Source organism: Balaenoptera borealis (genome assembly GCF_965194805.1).
Source record: "Balaenoptera borealis genome assembly, chromosome: 8".
In the NCBI taxonomy this organism is placed as follows: domain Eukaryota; kingdom Metazoa; phylum Chordata; class Mammalia; order Artiodactyla; family Balaenopteridae; genus Balaenoptera; species Balaenoptera borealis.
In genome coordinates, this window is record NC_138865.1 from 88,696,715 (window position 1) to 88,716,996 (window position 20,282).

The 20,282-nt window shown below is 40.1% G+C and overlaps 2 protein-coding genes across 5 annotated transcripts in view; both read right to left on the reverse strand.

Annotated features, from left to right (window-relative positions):
* XPA (XPA, DNA damage recognition and repair factor) overlaps nt 1–16,327 on the reverse strand; it is a 39,132-nt gene extending 22,805 nt beyond the window's left edge. For 2 of the 4 annotated variants that reach the window (XR_014247906.1, XM_082404202.1), the window contains exons 1-2: nt 16,101–16,307; nt 11,578–11,688 (exon numbers count right to left, since the gene is read on the reverse strand). Coding sequence is in view for 3 of the 4 variants with exons in the window: in XM_082404202.1 (XP_082260328.1) it covers nt 11,578–11,688; nt 16,101–16,272 (283 nt within the window). In the remaining variant the exon portion in view is untranslated. Of the gene's footprint in view, nt 1–11,577; nt 11,689–15,987 lie in introns of all 4 variants that reach the window. The other 2 variants (XM_082404203.1, XM_082404204.1) reach the window with 2 other exon arrangements.
* Nucleotides 16,328–17,250: 923 nt separating this feature from the next.
* LOC309634268 (uncharacterized protein) overlaps nt 17,251–20,282 on the reverse strand; it is a 145,050-nt gene continuing 142,018 nt past the window's right edge. The window contains exon 8 of the mRNA XM_082404249.1: nt 17,251–17,613. Coding sequence (XP_082260375.1) covers nt 17,603–17,613 — 11 coding nt within the window. The 3' untranslated portion in view covers nt 17,251–17,602. The remainder of the gene's footprint in view (nt 17,614–20,282) is intronic.

Sequence of the window (20,282 nt, forward strand, 5' to 3'; positions counted from 1 at the left end):
TCCAGGAAGCACAGCGAGTCCCATACAGGATAAACCCAAGGAGAAACACGCCGAGACACATAGTAATCAAAGTGGCAAAAATTAAAGACAAAGAAAAATTATTGAAAGCAGCAAGGGAAAAACGACAAATAACATACAAGGGAACTCCCATAAGGTTAACAGCTGATTTCTCAGCAGAAACTCTACAAGCCAGAAGGGAGTGGCATGATATACTTAAAGTGATGACAGGGAAGAACCTACAACCAAGATTACTCTACCCTGCAAGGATCTCATTCAGATTCGATGGAGAAATCAAAAGCTTTACAGACAAGCAAAAGCTAAGAGAATTCAGCCCCACCAAACCAGCTCTAAAACAAATGCTAAAGGAACTTCTCTAAGTGGGAAACACAAGAGAAGAAAAGGACCTACAAAAACAAACCCAAAACAATTAAGAAAATGGTAATAGGAACATACGTGTCGATAATTACCTTAAATGTGAATGGATTAAATGCTCCAACCAAAAGACACAGGCTTGCTGAATGGATACAAAAACAAGACCCATATATATGCTGTCTAAAAGAGACCCACTTCAGACCTAGGGACACATACAGATTGAAAGTGAGGGGATGGAAAAAGATATTCCATGCAAATGGAAATCCAAAGAAAGCGGGAGTAGCTATACTCATATCAGATAAAATAGACTTTAAAATAAAGAATGTTACAAGACACAAGGAAGGACACTACATAATGATCAAGGGATCAATCCAAGAAGAAGATATAACAATTATAAATATATATACACCCAACGTAGGAGCACCTCAATACATAAGGCAACTGCTAACAGCTATAAAAGAGGAAATCGACAGTAACACAATAATAGTGGGGGACTTTAACACCTCACTTACACCAATGGACAGATCATCCAAAATGAAAATAAATAAGGAAACAGAAGCTTTAAATGACACAACAGACCAGATAGATTTAATTGATATTTATAGGAATTCCATCCAAAAACTCCACCCAAAAACACTCCATCCAAAAACATTCCATCCAAAAACATTCTATTGAAAAACTCTTCTCGAGTGCGCATGGAACATTCTCCAGGATAGGTCATATCTTCGGTCACAAATCAAGCCTCAGTAAATTTAAGAAAACTGAAATCATATTAAGCATCTTTTCTGACCACAACGCTATGAGATTAGAAATGAATTACAGGGTGAAAAACGTAAAAAGCACAAACACATGGAGGCTAAACAATACGTAACTAAATAACCAAGAGATCACTGAAGAAATCAAAGAGGAAATCAAAAAATACCTAGAGACAAATGACAATGAAAACACGATGATGCAAAACCTACGGGATGCAGCAAAAGCAGTTCTAAGAGGGAAGTTTATACCTATACAAGCCTACCTCAAGAAACAAGAAATATCTCAAATAAAAAATCTAACATTACACCTAAAGGAACTAGAGAAAGAAGAACAAACAAAACCCAAAGTTAATAGAAAGAAAGAAATCATAAAGATCAGAGCAGAAATAAATGAAATAGAAACAAAGAAAACAATAGCAAAGATCAATAAAACTAAAAGCTGGTTCTTTGAGAAGATAAACAAAATTGATAAGCCATTAGCCAGACTCATCAAGAAAAAGAGGGAGAGGACTAAAATCAATAAAATCAGAAATGAAAAAGGAGAAGTTACAACAGACACCGCAGAAATACAAAGCATCCTAAGAGACTACTACAAGCAACTCTATGCCAACAAAATGGACAACCTGGAAGAAATGGACAAATTCCTAGAAAGGTATAACCTTCCAAGACTGAACCAGGAAGAAACAGAAAATATGAACAGACCAACCACAAGTAATGAAATTGAAACTGTGATTAAAAATCTTCCAACAAACAAAAGTCCAGGACCAGATGGCTTCACAGGTGAATTCTATCAAACATTTAGAGAAGAGCTAACACCCATCCTTCTCAAACTCTTCCAAAAAATTGCAGAGGAAGGAACACTCCCAAACTCATTCTATGAAGCCACCATCACCCTGATACCAAATCCAGACAAAGATACTACAAAAAAAAAATTACAGACTAATATCACTGATGAATATAGATGCGAAAATCCTCAACAAAATACTAGCAAACAGAATCCAACAACACATTAAAAGGATCATACACCATGATCAAGTGGGATTTATCCCAGGGATGCAAGGATTCTTCAATATACGCAAATCAATCAATGTGATACACCATATTAACAAATTGAAGGAGAAAAACCACATGATCATCTCAATAGATGCAGAGAAAGCTTTTGACAAAATTCAATACCCATTTATGATAAAAAACCCTGCAGAAAGTAGGCACAGAGGGAACTTTCCTCAACATAATAAAGGCCATATATGACAAACTCACAGCCAACATCATCCTCAATGGTGAAAAACTGAAACCATTTCCACTAAGATCAGGAACAAGACAAGGTTGCCCACTCTCACCACTATTATTCAACATAGTTTTGGAAGTTTTAGCCACAGCAACCAGAGAAGAAAAAGAAAGAAAAGGAATCCAAATCGGAAAAGAAGAAGTAAAGCTGTCACTGTTTGCAGATGACATGATATTATACATAGAGAATCCTAAAGATGCTACCAGAAAACTACTAGAGCTAATCAATGAATTTGGTAAAGTAGCAGGATAAAAAATTAATGCACAGAAATCTCTGGCATACTTATACACTAATGATGAAAAATCTGAAAGAGAAATTAAGAAAACACTCCCATTTACCACTGCAACAAAAAGAATAAAATATCTAGGAATAAACCTACTTAAGGAGACAAAAGACCTGTATGCAGAAAATTATAAGACACTGATGAAAGAAATTAAAGATGATACCAACAGATGGAGAGATATACCATGTTCTTGGATTGGAAGAATCAACATTGTGAAAATGACTCTACTATCCAAAGCAATCTACAGATTCAATGCAATCCCTATCAAACTACCAATGGCATTTTTCACAGAACTAGAACAAAAAAATTTCAAAATTTGTATGGAAACAGAAAAGACCCCGAATAGCCAAAGCAATCTTGAGAACGAAAAATGGAGCTAGAGGAATCAGGCTCCCGGACTTCAGACTATACTACAAAGCTACAGTAATCAAGACAGTATGGTCCTGGCACAAAAACAGAAATATAGATCAATGGAACAGGATAGAAAGCCCAGAGATAAACCCATGCACATATGGTCACCTTATCTTTGATAAAGGAGGCAAGAATATACAGTGGAGAAAAGACAGCCTCTTCAATAAGTGGTGCTGGGAAAACTGGACAAGTACATGTAAAAGTATGAAATTAGAACACTCCCTAACACCATACACAAAAATAAACTCAAAATGCATTAAAGACCTAAATGTAAGGCCAGACACTATCAAACTCTTAGAGGAAAACATAGGTAGAACACTCTATGACATAAATCACAGCAAGATCCTTTTTGACCTACCTCCTAGAGAAATGGAAATAAAAACAAAAATAAACAAATGGGACCTAATGTAACTTAAAACCTTTTGCACAGCAAAGGAAACCATAAACAAGACGAAAAGACAACACTCAGAATGGGAGAAAATATTTGCAAATGAAGCAACTGACAAAGGATTAATCTCCAAAATTTACAAGCAGCTCATGCAGCTCAATAACAAAAAAACAAACAACCCAATCCAAAAATGGGCAAAAGACCTAAATAGACATTTCTCCAAAGAAGATATACAGATTGCCAACAAACACATGAAAGAATGCTCAACATCATTAATCATTAGAGAAATGCAAATCAAAACTACAATGAGATATCATCTCACACCAGTCAGAATGGCCATCATCAAAAATCTAGAAACAATAAATGCTGGAGAGGGTGTGGAGAAAAGGGAACACTCTTGCACTGTTGGTGGGAATGTCAATTGATACAGCCACTATGGAGAACAGTATGGATGTTCCTTGAAAAACTAAAAATAGAACTACCATACGACCCAGCAATCCCACTATTGGGCATATACCCTGAGAAAACCATAATTCAAAAAGAGTCACGTACCACAACGTTCACTGCAGCTCTATTTACAATAGCCAGGACATGGAAGCAACCTAAGTGTCCATCATCAGATGAATGGATAAAGAAGATGTGGCACATATATACAATGGAATATTACTCAGCCATAAAAAGAAATGAAACTGAGTTATTTGTAGTGAGGTGGATGGACCTAGAGTCTGTCATACAGAGTGAAGTAAGTCAGAAAGAGGAAAACAAATACCATATGCTAACACATATATATGGAATCTAAGGAGAAAAAAAAAAAAGTCATGAAGAATCTAGGGGTAAGACAGGAATAAAGACACAGACCTACTAGAGAATGGACTTGAGGATATGGGGAGGGGGAAAGGTAAGCTGTGACAAAGTGAGAGAGTGGCATGGACATATATACACTACCAAACGTAAAACAGATAGCTAGTGGGAAGCAGCCGCATAGCACAGGGAGATCAGCTCGGTGGTTTGTGACCACCTAGAGGGGTGGGATAGGGAGGGAGGGAGACGCAAGAGGGAAGAGATATAGGAACATATGTATATGTAAAACTGATTCACTTTGTTATAAAGCAGAAACTAACACACCATTGTAAAGCAATTATACTCCAATAAAGATGTTAAAAAAAAAAAAAAACACGATGATCTAAAACCTACGGGATGCAGCAAAAGCAGTTCTAAGAGGGAAGTTTATACCTATACAAGCCTACCTCAAGAAACAAGAAATATCTCAAATAAAAAATCTAACATTACACCTAAAGGAACTAGAGAAAGAAGTACAAACAAAACCCAAAGTTAGTAGAAGGAAAGAAATCATAAAGATCAGAGCAGAAATAAATGAAATAGAAACAAAGAAAACGATAGCAAAGATCAATAAAATTAAAAGCTGGTTCTTTGAGAAGATAAACAAAATTGATAAAGCATTAGCCAGACTCATCAAGAAAAAGAGAGAGAGGACTCAAATCAATAAAATTAGAAATGAAAAAGGAGAAGATACAACACACACCACAGAAAATACAAAGCATCCTAAGAGACTACTACAAGCAACTCTATGCCAATAAAATGGACAACCTGGAAGAAATGGACAAATTCTTAGAAAGGTACAATCTTCCAAGACTGAACCAGCAAGAAATAGAAAATATGAACAGACCAATCACAAGTAATGAAATTGAAACTGTGATTAAAATTCTTCCAACAAACAAAAGTCCAGGACCAGATGGCTTCACAGGTGAATTCTATCAAACATTTAGAGAAGAGCTAATACCCATCCTTCTCAAACTCTTCCAAAAATTGCAGAGGAAGGAACACTCCCGAACTCATTCTATGAGACCACCATCACCCTGATACCAAAACCAGACAAAGATACTACAAAAAAAGAAAATTACAGACCAATATCACTGATGAATATAGATGCAAAAATCCTCAACAAAACACTAGCAAACAGAATCCAACAACACATTAAAAGGATCATACACCATGATCAAGTGGGATTTATCCCAGGGATGCAAGGATTCTTCAATATATGCAAATCAATCAATGTGGTATGCCATATTAACAAATTGAAGAAGAAAAACCATATGATCATCTCAATAGATGCAGAAAAAGCTTTTGACAAAATTCAACACCCATTTATGATAAAAACTCTCCAGGAAGCGGGCACAGAGGGAACCTACCTCAACATAATAAAGGTCATATACGACAAACCCATAGCAAACATCATTCTCAATGGTGAAAAACTGAAAGCATTTCCTCTAAGATCAGGAATAAGACAAGGATGTCCACTCTCACCACTATTATTCAACATAGTTTTGGAAGTCCTAGCCACAGCAATCAGAGAAGAAAAAGAAATAAAAGGAATACAAATTGGAAAAGAAGTAAAACTGTCACTGTTTGCAGATGACAGGATACTATACATAGAGAATCCTAAAAATGCCACCAGGAACTGCTGGAGCTCATCAATGAATTTGGTAAGGTTGCAGGATACAAAATTAATGCACAGAAATCTCTTGCATTCCCATACACTAATGATGAAAAATCTGAAAGAGAAATTATGGAAACACTCCCATTTACCACTGCAACAAAAAGAATAAAATACCTAGGAATAAACCTACCTAGGGAGACAAAAGACCTGTATACAGAAAACTATAAGACACTGATGAAAGAAATTAAAGATGATACCAACAGATGGAGAGATATACCATGTTCTTGGATTGGAAGAGTCAACACTGTGAAAATGACTATACTACCCAAAGCAATCTACAGATTCAATGCAATCCCTATCAAATTACCAATGGCATTTTTTACGGAACTAGAACAAATCATCTTAAAATTTGTATGGAGACACAAAAAACCCCGAATAGCCAAAGCAGTCTTGAAGGAAAAAAATGGAGCTGGAGGAATCAGACTCCCTGACTTCAGACTATACTACAAAGCTACAGTAATCAAGACAATATGGTACTGGCACAAAAACAGAAACACAGATCAATGGAACAAGATAGAAAGCCCAGAGATAAACCCACGCACCTATGGTCAACTAATCTATGACAAAGGAGGCAAAGATATACAATGGAGAAAAGACAGTCTCTTCAATAAGTGGTGCTGGGAAAACTGGACAGCTATATGTAAAAGAATGAAATTAGAATACTCCCTAACACCATACACAAAAATAAACTCAAAATGGATTCGAGACCTAAATGTGAGACCGGACACTGTAAAACTCTTAGAGGAAAATATAGGAAGAACACTCTTTGACATAAATCACAGCAAGATCTTTTTTGATCCACCTCCTAGAATAATGGAAATAAAAACAAAAATAAACTAATGGGACCTAATGAAACTTAAAAGCTTTTGCACAGCAAAGGAAACCATAAACAAGACGAAAAGACAACCCTCAGAATGGGAGAAAGTATTCGCAAACGAATCAACGGACAAAGGATTAATCTCCAAAATATATAAACAGCTCATGCAGCTCAATATTAAAGAAACAAACAACCCAATCCAAAAATGGGCAGAAGACCTAAATAGACATTTCTCCAAAGAAGACATACAGATGGCCAAGATGCACATGAAAAGCTGCTCAACATCACTAATTATTAGAGAAATGCAAATCAAAACTACAGCGAGGTATCACCTCACCCAGTTAGAATGGGCATCATCAGAAAATCTACAAACAACAAATGCTGGAGAGGGTGTGGAGAAAAGGGAACCCTCTTGCACTGTTGGTGGGAATGTAAATTGATACAGCCACTATGGAGAACAGTATGGAGGTTCCTTAAAAAACTAAAAATAGAATTACCATATGATCCAGCAATCCCACTACTGGACATATACCCAGAGAAAACCATAATTCAAAAAGACACATGTGGGGCTTCCCTGGTGGCGCAGTGGTTGAGAATCTGCCCGCCAATGCAGGGCACACGGGTTCGAGCCCTGGTCTGGGAAGATCCCACATGCCGTGGAGCAACTAGGCCCGTGAGCCACAAATACTGAGCCTGCGCATCTGGAGCCTGTGCTCCGCAACAAGAGAGGCCGCGATAGTGAGAGGCCCGCGCACCGCGATGAAGAGTGGCCCCCGCTTGCCACAACTAGAGAAAGCCCGCGCACAGAAACAAAGACCCAACACAGCCATAAATAAACAAATAAATAAATTAAAAAAAAAAAAAAAAAGAAAAGAGCCTCTTATTAAAAAAAAAAAAAAAAAAAGACACATGTGGGCTTCCCTGGTGGCGCAGTGGTTGAGAATCTGCCTGCCAATGCAGGGGACACAGGTTCAAGCCCTGGTCTGGGAAGATCCCACATGCCGCAGAGCAACTAGGCCCGTGAGCCACAACTACGGAGCCTGCGCGTCTGGAGCCTGTGCTCCGCAACAAGAGAGGCCGCGATAGTGAGAGGCCCGCGCACCGCGATGAAGAGTGGCCCCCGCCTGCCGCAACTAGAGAAAGCCCTCGCACAGAAACGAAGACCCAACACAACCAAAAATAAATAAATAAATAAAGGAGTTCCTTTTAAAAAAAAAAAAAAAGACACATGCACCCCAATGTTCACTGCAGCAGTATTTACAATAGCTAGGTCATGGAAGCAACCTAAATGCCCATCAACAGACAAATGGATAAAGAAGTTGTGGTACATATATACAATGGAATATTACTCAGCCATAAAAAGGAACGAACTTGAGTCATTTGTTGAGACGTGGATGGATCTAGAGACTGTCATACAGAGTGAAGTAAGTCAGAAAGAGAAAAACGAATATCGTATATTAACGCATGTATGTGGAACCTAGAAAAATGGTACAGATGAACCGGTTTGCAGGGCAGAAGTTGAGACACAGATGTAGAGAACAAACGTATGGACACCAAGGGGGGAAAACCGCGGTGGGGTGGGGATGGTGGTGTGATGAATTGGGCGATTGGGATTGACATGAATACAATGATGTGTATAAAATTGATGACTAATAAGAACCTGCAGTATAAAAAAACAAACAAACAAAAAAAACAACTACTACTAAACTTTCTTTGGGTTATTTGTATGGAAATATGTTAATATAAATGTTTCAGACATTACATGAAATTTCTAAAAATCTTGTATGTTCTGGTATAATGTTATAAGTCATAATTCTAGTTATTACTTTAAAATGTATATCTCAGAAATAACTTAAAAAAAAGAAAATAAAGAGCTCTTAAACTGTACCAATTGTAACTTAAAACATTAAAAAAAAAAAAAAGTCCTAGGAAGCAGAAAAGCACAGAGAAGCAACCAGCCTCTTCTCCATAGGCATCTAGCTTTTTACCAAAGGAGAGGTTCCACTGCTCCCTCAGTCAAGAGTTGCAGAAGCTCCACCCCAACCCCTCTTTCTGAGATCTCCCTTTGCAGTGTCCTAATCCACGGGGCCCCTCTCCAGTATGTATGGAGACATCCAAACTTTTATAAACCTAGTGAAGCCCATTTCCTTTCCTTTTCAAGCCCTTTCATCATTGTGACTGTCTGAAATTCTGCCAAGTACAGAAATTAGTGTCTGACTCTAAAAAAAAAAAAAAAGTGATAGAAAATATTAATTACTCTCCCTGTTTTCTTCTACCCACAGAGGTCAACCACATAAAGTCTTAAAAGTAGGCTCCTTGTGCAAAGGCACCTGCCCAAGGGGGCAAACAGGTGTCAAAATGCAGCCCATGACCACTTTTTAAGCCGTGAGCCCTGATCCAGGCTAAGTCAGCCCAGAGAAAGAGGGTCTTTTTCTAATTTCTCTCCCAAAGATGACACTGTGGAAGAGGTAATCAAGGATGTGACCACCGGTTAACCTGTGAGCTGGACCTGGGCAATGAGAGGCTCCTCACTCTCTCTTCTTCTGTCCTTGGGATGTACATTCTGCCCACGTTCCCACAGTGGGAGCTGTTTCAAGGACACAGCCTTGAGAGAGTACGGTGTTGTTGAGACCATGTGGACTGAATATGCGCTGAACCCAGTGAAAGCTTCTATATATACTTTAAGATTTGGCAAGTGGGTGCGGAGATCTACTCAACTCACAGCCACCCAAGACAAGCCTCATAAGAAAGTTCCCTTGCTTATTAAAACTGCCACCTACCAATCTGGAGTGCTCTGACTCTTTCTTTAGCCTCTCCCTGCCTTCCATGTATGGGGCCAGCTTGAGAATAAGAGACACCTTTTCTAACCTGCACAAATTCGCTACCAAAGTGCTATCTGCAAGCAGCAGCCCTACTGTCAATAACAGTATATGACACACGCCACACACATACCTCAGTCAAGCAGAAAGGTTCTCAATTAATGTTTGTTGCATGACCTGTTAAATGAACAGGGCTTTATAAGCCCATGGTGGATTCAGGAATCTACAGAATAACAGTTACAGTGACTCTTCATATCCATAAAATCGCAAGGACTTTACAGGTCATTGAATTCAAGGCATTCCCTCCTGATACAGGGTTTTTCTACAATATCATGCTCAAGTGTCTCTCAATCTCTGAACCCCTCCAATGCTTTGCTATTTAGAGGCAGCACTCGACATGGTTTGGCTCACATGATAAATGTGCCAACACCCTATTTAGTGCAAAGTACAAGTTCATTATACTGGGTTGGAATCTCCCTCACTGTAACTGTTACCCACTGTTTCAATTCTCCCCTCCAGGGCAAATCACAGTAAGTATAGTCTGTCTTCCACAGAGGAATACTTCTTGCATTTGCAGGCAGCTGAAGTGTTTCTAAGTTAAACGTATCCAGTTTTGACAACTGTTCCTCACATGCCAATTTCAATATTTCCATTTTGACCACGCTGTTTTGGACATATACACTTGTCAATAGCCCTCATAAAATATGGCACCCAATATATACAGTGGAATATTACTCAGTCATAAAAAGAAACGAAATTGAGTTATTTGTAGTGAGGTGTATGGACCTAGGGTCTGTAATACAGAGTGAAGTAAGTCAGGAGAAAAACAAATACCGTATGCTAACACATATATATGGAATCTAAAAAAAAAAAAAAAAAGGTTCTGAAGAACCTAGGGGCAGGACAGGAATAAAGATGCAGACGTAGAGAATGGACTTGAGGACATGGGGAGGGGGAAGGGTAAGCTGGGACAAAGTGAGAGTGGCATGGACATATATACACTACCAAATGTAAAATCGATAGCTAGTGGGAAGCAGCCGCACAGCACAGGAAGATCAGCTCGGTGGTTTGTGACCACCTAGAGGGGTGGGATAGGGAGGGTGGGAGGGAGACGCAAGAGGGAGGAGATATGGGGATATATGCATATGTATAGCTGATTCACTTTGTTATAAAGCAGAAACTAACACACCATTGTAAAGCAATTATTCTCCAATAAAGATGTTTAAAAAAAAAAAAGGCACCCAAACTGAAAATAAGTATTTTAATCCTTCAGGTGTCAGCTTCTGAAAACAACAGTTTAGACACACACAGAAGAGAACAGGATTATTACCTACCTTGATGAATGCACAACACTTCTAATGCGCAACCAAAACTGGAATAGCTTTTTTAAGCTGTTATATTCCACTACTGGCTTCAAACTTATGATCAAGTAAAACTATCTTTTTCAAAGAGTGTGAAAGTACCCTCATCCAGAGGATGGATGGATATAGATATATGTGATTTACCAAAACTTTAACCTTAGATAATAGTTATTTTATTATTCTTTTTATGCCAGACCTATCTTGTACTTTACAGACCACTTTTTTTCCTCTAAACATAAAGAAAAGACCTAAATTTTATCTCTTGCATTCAAGTCCCTCATTTCAGCCTATCAAGATACTTTTAAGTATTTATTCTATCAGCCTACCTATTACAAAACAGAGAGCATCAACCCTAAGTACACAAACCACATGTTAAATGAATCATTGCCAAATTTGTTTTATTTTTAATCTACTAGCAAAACTGCCAAATTTTATCACTCTTATAAAGCCAATGTGCTCAGTGACTAGACTAAATGTGGCATTTTCTAGCATCACTTTGCAAAGAATTATGCATGTTACTCAAAATGACCAACCTAGGTATCTATTTTCTGAAAACACACTTTACCTGGTTGATGAACAACTTTTCCAATTGTATGTTCTTCTTCCTCCTCCTCTTCCAGAATGAAGCCTCCTCCTGTGTCAATTATCTTCGGGGCTGCTTTTACATTAGCCATGCCTACAAAAAGTAAGAGTGGTCAACAAATGAACTAGGTAAGCCCTTATGTTCCCTTGGGCATAAACAGGAACTTTTAAAAATTTAATATATATCAAATAAGACAAGGATGTCCACTATTACCACTTCTATTCAACATTATAATGAAGGTCCCAGCCACTGTACTACGGCAAGAAAACAAGACAGGCATAAAGGTTGGAAAGAAGTAAAACAGTATTCACAGATGATGTGATTATGTATACAGAATATCCAAAAGAATCTACAATTAGAATTAAGAAATACCTAGGAATAGATGTGTAAAACCTCTATACTGAAAACACCACTAAGAGAAATCTAAGTCAATTCTCCCCAGATTTACCTAAAGATTCAATGTGATTTCATTCAAAACCCCAGCAGTGGCGGGGGGTGGGAACGCGTGTGTGTGTGTGTGTGTGTGTGTGTGTGTGTGTGTGTGTGTGTGTGTGTGTGTGTGTGTGTGTGTGTGTGTGTTGGGAAGGGGGAGGAGTAACGGGAGCTGACAAGCTGATCTAACGTTTATATGTAAATACAAAGAACACACAATAGCCAAGATAACCCTGAACAAAACTGGAGGATTTACACTACCAGATTTAAAGATTTACTACAAAGCTTCAGTAATTATGACAGTATAGTACTAAAACAAAGGGACCAATGTATTGATAATAGAAGAGAGAGTCCTGAAATAGACCTATACATATTTGGTCACTTAACTTACAGCAAAGGCTTCAAGGCAATTCAGTGAGAAAAAGATAATATTTTCAATAAATGGTGCTAGGATTTATGACAAAGGTACTACAAAACAGTGAGGAAAAGATGGTCGTTTCAATAAATGAACTTTGACTCTACCTCATACAATATACACAAAACAATTTTTAAATGGATCATAGTCTTGAATGTAAAGGGTAAAAGGTAAAACAATAAAGCTTCTAGAAGAGAACATTGGAGAATAACTCCATGAACTTGAGGTAGCCAAAAACTTCTTAAACATGACACAAACGTATTAACCATAAGAGAAAAACTGCTAATTGAACTTGATTAAAACTAAGAACCAGGGCTTCCCTGGTGGTGCGGGCTTCCCTGGTGGCGCAGTGGTTGAGAATCTGCCTGCTAATGCAGGGGACACGGGTTCGAGCCCTGGTCTGGGAAGATCCCACATGCCGCGGAGCAACTAGGCCCGTGAGCCACAACTACTGAGCCTGCGCATCTGGAGCCTGTGCTCCACAACAAGAGAGGCCGCGACAGTGAGAGGCCCGCGCACCGCGATGAAGAGTGGCCCCTGCTTGCTGCAGCTAGAGGAAGCCGTCGCACAGAAACAAAGACCCAACACAGCCAAATAAATAAATAAATAAATAGATCGATAGATTAAAAAAAAAAAACAAAAAACTAAGAACCTCTATTCATCAAAAGACACCATTATGAGAGTAAAAAGACAAGATACAAATCAGGAGACGCTATTTGGAATATGTATATCTGACAAAAGACTCATCCAGAATACATAATGAAATCCTATAAACCAGTAAAAATCAAATAGCCCAACTTAAAAAAAGGGAAAAGACCTGAAGAGAAACTTCACAAATGAAGATATGCAAATAGTTAGTAACCACATGAAAAAGGTCTCATCATCGTTAAGTAATTAGGAAAATACAAATTAAAACCATAATGAAATAACACCATTCCCACCAGAACACTCAAAATGAAAAAGACTGACAATACCAGATGATGAGGATGTGGAGCACCTGGGACTATCATACATTGCTGGTAAGATTTTAAATTGATATAATCATTGTACGGCAATGCCTACTAAAGTTAAAATATACATCTCCCCTATAACCCAGAATTCCATCTCTAGGCATATACACGATAGAAATGAGTGCATATGTCTACCATAAGACATATCAAAAATGCTCACAAATGTTCTCCTCATAATAGCCCCAAACTGGAAACAACCCAAATTTCCATCAAAAGGAAAATGGAAAAACTACGGTATAACAACATAAAAGAGTACTATAGAACATATAAATGAACAAACTACCAACACATGCAACAACACGGATGAATCTCTCAGGTATTATGTTGAGCAAAAGAAGCCAGTTACTGTATGATTCCATTTATATGATGTTCAAAAACAGACAGTACTAATCAAATGGTCAGAATGATAGTTACTTCTAAGGGTGAATGGTTGACTAAGAAGTGCCATTAGGGAAACTTCTAAGGTTCTGGAAGTGTCTGTACAGTATATTGATTGCTGTGGTATTGACATGAGTATTCACATAGGTAAAATTCAGATGAGTGCATTTTACATTAATGTATGAATGTTATAACTAATTTTTTAAGACAAATTTAGTAGGTATTATCTTGCTTAAGTCTAAACTCCCCTTCTCTGGCCTCAATTTATTAAATAAAGGAATTACAGTATAAGCCTGTTTCTACTGTTAACAGCAATTCTCATATTCTAGTATATTGTCTGTTCATCTCTCTACATTCCTTCATTAGACTGAGTGCTTTTATCTCCGTAATTCTGAAAAACAGTTAAGCATTCCATGAATATTTACTGACTGGATAGAAATCAATGAATGTATCAGAATATGATTTTGATTTCATGAATAGTGTAGCGAATGATTAGAATGATCATTCATGAGTGCAGTAAGAATTAAGAAGGGAAGCTGGAGTAATCAAGACCATAATCTGAGCAGGATCCTGAACAATGGTAAATCATGCCAAAAACAAAGCCCAATTTCTCTCTACTGCTATGCCTTGTTTTTTCCCCAGGCCCTTAGCACTACTCTTAGCAACACATTCTAAGCAAGTTCTTCTCAGTCTTTTTCATGGCATGTCATAGCACACACAGAAAATGAAAACTGCACAGTACACTGAAATAAAAGTACTACAAAGATTAAAAATCTCAGCACCTACCTAACTCTTGAAGCACAGCAGGTTGTATACAATGCTGCAACACAGTTCAGTTCTTTGGCAAATACCTAAGAAATCTAACAAAATATTCATGCTACCTTGCTTTCCATTATCAGACGTTTAGTTTAATACCACTTTATGCTCTATTTTGCACCCGTGTTCCACAGCCTTTTAGTACAGATCTAGAAACCCTTATGGAATCATGAATATGAATTAATCAATGCAGATGGACAACTTTTTGTCCTGACCCTGGAATGCTTCAAGTTGGGAAAGGAATAAAAGAAAACCACTATAAAGCAGAAAGGATGAGACCAGAACCATTAAAAGTGGTTGAAATTTGCAGATTCAGTGTCAGTATGACTATCAAGACATGCAGCTCGCTCTTTTCACTCTTCCTTACTTCTGGCTGATGAAAAAGGGTAGTGGATGACACAGCTCTGACCGTGCTCAACTGCTCACACAGTATGGATATAGGTTTAGGAACACTTGTGCTTCACATTATAGAGGTAGTCCTGAAGAACCACATGTCAACCAAACTGTATTTCCCTGAGGAAAATTATTAGTTGACCCCACTGGAGAACTGACCCCAATTATTAGTTGACCCCACTGGAGAATTACATGATAGACACATACATGATAGGCAAAGAGACAAATAAGCCGCCACGGGCTAAGAAAAGGGAAAGATGAAATCCAAACAAGAGTAACAGCCTTTCTTCTTATGAGAGAGAGAGACATGCCTAGTATAGCAGAGGCAGCTGGTGAGCAAGGAAAGGCCCCGAACCCAGGGTCAGATGACCCGAGTTCTAGTCCTGATTAGCCTTTGCACTTACTGGGATGGACCTGAGCAAACCCCCCTTTCCTTTTCTGATCCTCAGTTACCACCTCAGTAAAACAGGGATACCAAACCCTGTCCTAATTATTTTCTCACAGGTTAGCTGTGAGAATCAAATCAGCCAATTTGAAAAACGTGAAGCACAACAGGTGCCACTCTGTTAGCCCCACGAAGGCAGCAGCGGGAGCAAGCAGTGTGCGGGTTACGGAATATGCACTCAATCACCCTGTGGTAAATGGATGACTGAGGGAAGCTGGTGCAGGACCACTAGTTAAATGTGTTACAAGGTCTAAAAGCTTTACACCAAAACCACCCCTGGGACCGGTGAAAGCTGCAGGAAGAGAGCAGAAAGGGAGAGCTGAGGCACTGGCTGGCATTTCCCGACGGCGAGGGCGGCTGCATTCCCAAGCTAAGGACCGCCCAGGAGCAGGGAGGAAAGGCCAGGGCTGGGAGTCAGGAGTCGCCCTGTGGTCTCGGACAGCCCGCTCTGACAAGGCCCGCTGAGCGGATCCCACCCCCACCCCCACCCCCACCCCCCGCACCTGGGACTGCGGGAGGGTCTGCGCGGAAACGCGAAGGGAGTGCACGCCACACCCAAGACGCTGCCCCAGGTCCGCAAGGAAAGAGAAGGGGCAGGCGCCGCCCGGGCCCAAACCTCCGGTAGCCGCAGCCGCCGTCGCCGGGTAAGGCCGGGCCGCCAGCCGGGCCTGGCGCAGCATCAGCGCCCGCTGCCGCTTCCGCTCAATGCTCGCCCGCACCGAGGCAGACAGCTCCGCCGGCTGTTCTGAAACCGCCGGCTCAGACGAAGCTCCCCCGGCGGCCGCCATCTCCGTGCTCCCCCAAGGACTGTGGCTCTAGCCCCGCGCACGCTCATTGGCGCCCCGAAGCGTGCCCAAGGCCCCGCCGGCACCGCCTCCGCGCCTGATCCGCCTCCGCGCCTGCTCCACGGCTCAGCCTCCGACAAGGAGAGCGCCTGCGCAATTTGAGAAGTACGTGAGAAAGGGAGGGGCGGCGGGCGGAGTCTGCGCACGCGTCGGCCCGGGGACTACTGGCTGGCTTTAACCCGGGGGGGGGGCCGTGGCAGAGATCGGTGATTAAGACCTGGTCATCTTTGAAATAATAGTTTCGCTTGGTGGTTCAGAATATGGACTTTGGAGTCAGACTTGGGTTAAATCCTATCTCTGACACTTGCCATCTGCGTGACTTCAGCAAGTTATTTAACCTGAGTTCAGTTTCTTCAGTAGTAAAATGAGGATAATTACGGAACCACTTTCATGATTGTTGGGAAGATTAGATGTAGCCTTTCAGCACAATGCCTGGCACATAGAAAGCTTTCAAAAATGATGGCAGGACTTCCCTTGCAGTCCAGAGGTTAAGACTCCGTGCTTCCAATGCAGGGGGCGCGAGTTCCAAACCTGGTTGGGGAACTAAGATCCCGCATGCCAGCAGCACAGCCAAAAAATGTAAAATGAAATAATAAAATAAAATGGCAGCTAGTAGTAATAGTAGTGCCAATCAAGAGAGATCAATAGATGATTGGTCTGACTACTTACAACACCTGGCCTAGGGGGACAGTGTCTTAGATTCGAAATGAGAGCGCCTGGGTTTAAACTCTCACTTGCTGTGACATCAGGCAAATGCAGCACCAGGTTCCCAAGGCTGGTATGCTTGAGCTTGGCTGTCTTTTCCTTGGAATATTTCTTCAGTGTGGATGAGCTGCCACCAGGTAGACAGTGGGTTTGGATTTGGGCCAAATCCTGACTTCCCAAACGTGTGGCAAATGAAGCAGAAGAAACACTGCATGATTTTCTAAAAATGTATGCTTTTTCTTTATTACTAATAAAATTTAACTGAAGCCAGAAAACATTAAGTTCTAATTACTACATATACCATTTGGGACTAGTTTTTAGAGCAAGCTGGCACACTGAGGTTTCCCACTAATATTCAATGATAAAAGTTTGACAAGCACAAACTAGTGGTTCTAATCTATCAAATACATGTATATTTAAACTGGAGGACCTTATATAAAGCAGAGAAATGCTGAGCTCTTCTAGTTGAACTGGAGACAGAGACCTCAAGCCATCCCTACTCCCTTTCTCCTCAGATTCTTCTTGCTCCCCATCCATTGATCTTGTCCAGGTGATAAAATCTCAAATTCTATACGACACCTAAAGCACGAGCAAGAAAAGAAAAAATTAGAGAAATTTAACTTCATCAAAATTGAAAACTTTTGTTCATCAAAGGACACTGTCAAGAAAATGAAAAGACAACTCACAGAATGGGAGAAAATATTTGGAAATCATATACAGGTTTCCATGTTCCCTATCCAAGAGTAGAGCATTCCTAAGAAACCTTTTCTAAGCCAAAATGGCATAAAGCAAAGAAGCAATTACCTTAGGACACATCTTGCTAACGAATGCACCTGCACAAAATAAATCGAGATAACGCACAGATGCTCACAGACACAGTTGAAAGCTATGGCAGCTGGATGATAAGATGCTGAAGGCAGTTCCCCGGGAAGGAGCTTGGTGGTGTCATTCTCTCAAAGCGCGCTGCCTCTATACTGCCTCATGCAAAACAAACTCAAACACTATTTTTGCTTTCCCCCTTTTTTCCTGAAAGCGGAAATCCTCTTCACATTTCTTTCTGTTAGCAAAAACAGGTACTAATGAAGGTCTTTCGTAAAAGCAAATTGAGATAAAGCGACTTGAAAAGCGAGGGATACCTGTATCTGAAAAGGGAACTCTTACAACTAAATAACAAAAAGGCAAATAACAGTTTTTAAATGAGCTAAAAACTTCAATAGATATTTTTCTAAAGAAGATGTACAAGTGGCCAAACAAGCACATGAAAAGAATTCATCATTAGTGAAATGCAAATGAAAAGTATCAGATCAAAAGTGAAGTGCGATACCATTTCACACCCATTACTATGACCAGAATTAAGAGGAAAAAAAAAAACCCCAGAAAATAACAAATGTTGGCAAGGATGTGGAGAAATTGGAATCCTCATACATTGCTAGTGGGAATGTAAAACAATGCTGCCCATGGCAAACAGTTTGGCTATTCTCCAAAAAGTTAAACATATAGAATTACCATATAAGTCATCAATTTCACTCCCAGGTAGAATTCAAGTCCTCAAAGGTTGAAAACAGGTGTTCAAACAAAAACTTGCATACAAATGTTCATAGCAGCACTATTCACAATAGCCAAAAGACTGAAACTACCCAAATGTCCATCAAATGATGAATGGATAAACAAAGTGTGACATATCCAAACAAGGAATATAATTCAGCCATAAAAAGGAAGTACTGACACATGCTACAACATGGATGAACCTTGAAAACATTATAGGGACTCCCTGGTGGCGCAGTGGTTAAGAATCCGCCTGCAAATGCAGGGGACACGGGTTTGATCCCTGGTCCTGGAAGATTCCACATGCCGCAGAGCAACTAAGCCTGTGCGCCACAACTACTGAGCCTGCGCATTAGAGCCCACGTGTCACAACTACTGAAGCCCCCGCACCTACAGCCTGTGCTCCTTGACAAGAGAAGCCACTGCAATGAGAAGCCTGCGCACCGCAACGAAGAGTAGCCCCTGCTCGCCACAATTAGGGAAAACCTGCTCACAGCAACGAAGACCCAACACAGCCCAAAATAAATAAATAAATTTATTTATTTTTAAAAAAAGAAAAGAAAACATTATACATTTCTTTTATATGAAACATTTGAAATAAGCAAACCCATAGTAACAAAAAAGCAGATTAGTGGTTGCCAGGGACTGAGGGGAGAGGGAAATGAGAAGCGACTGCTTAATAAGTATGGGACTTCCTTTTGGGGTAATGAAAATGTTCTGTTGTAACGGCTTCACAACATTGTGAATGTACTATGTGTTACTAATGGTAAATTTTATTTTATAGTAAGGTTTTTAAAAATTCCAATTCTAACTGGGCCCAGGCAGGTAACGGAAGTTAATGAATCCATCCAGGTGTGGGGCTCTGGCAAACTGGAGTGTGAGGGCCCCGCTAAGGGAAAAGCTACTGCACAGCTCCAGTGGGTAGACAGAATTTGGGCCCATTGTTGCCAACTGCCCAATGTTTGAAGAAAAGTAACTGCTTCTCAAATTGTAATGCACATACAAGTCACATGGTGATCTTGTTAAAATGAGCATTCTCATTCAGTAGGTCCATGGTGGGACTCGAGAATACGCATCTCTAATGAGCTCCCTGATGGGGCTGCAGCTCCACGAACGACAGATCCAATAGTAAGGGTCTGGCCCACAGGTTCTCAAACTTGGCTGCACGTTGGAAGCACCTGGGGAGTTTAAAAACCACAAACAGAGTTTGATATCATTGGTCAGAGGTGGGATCTGGGCATTAGGATTTTATAAAGCAACCTCTCCCCCACCCCCATGATTCTAATGGGCAGCAAACTTTGAGAGCCAGCACCCTTAAATGACCCCTCTAGACTCTACACAGCTCTAGGAGCATCTAAGGCTGTGCAATATTTCCATAGGACAAGGTAACAGTTCTCCCCCAATGTAAATTTTGACAATAATTAGCCACTAGAAACTCCTCCCCAGAAAAGCATTCCAAGCTTGAATATTGAAGGACATGGACCATAGCTCAGATGCTGCACCAGCCCTGGTATTTTGTTAACTCTTGACAAACTGTTGGATTTCCTTTTACCGTAACTCCCTCTCCTTGGGCTTCCTGACCTTTGTTAGCAAGTTTCGTGTAATTGGGTCTGAATTGTTAGCTGAGGCCTCAACCAAGGTAAACTGAGACTCCTCCTTTAGAGAAAAGAGGAGTACATGCCCTGATCTGTGCATCCCACACA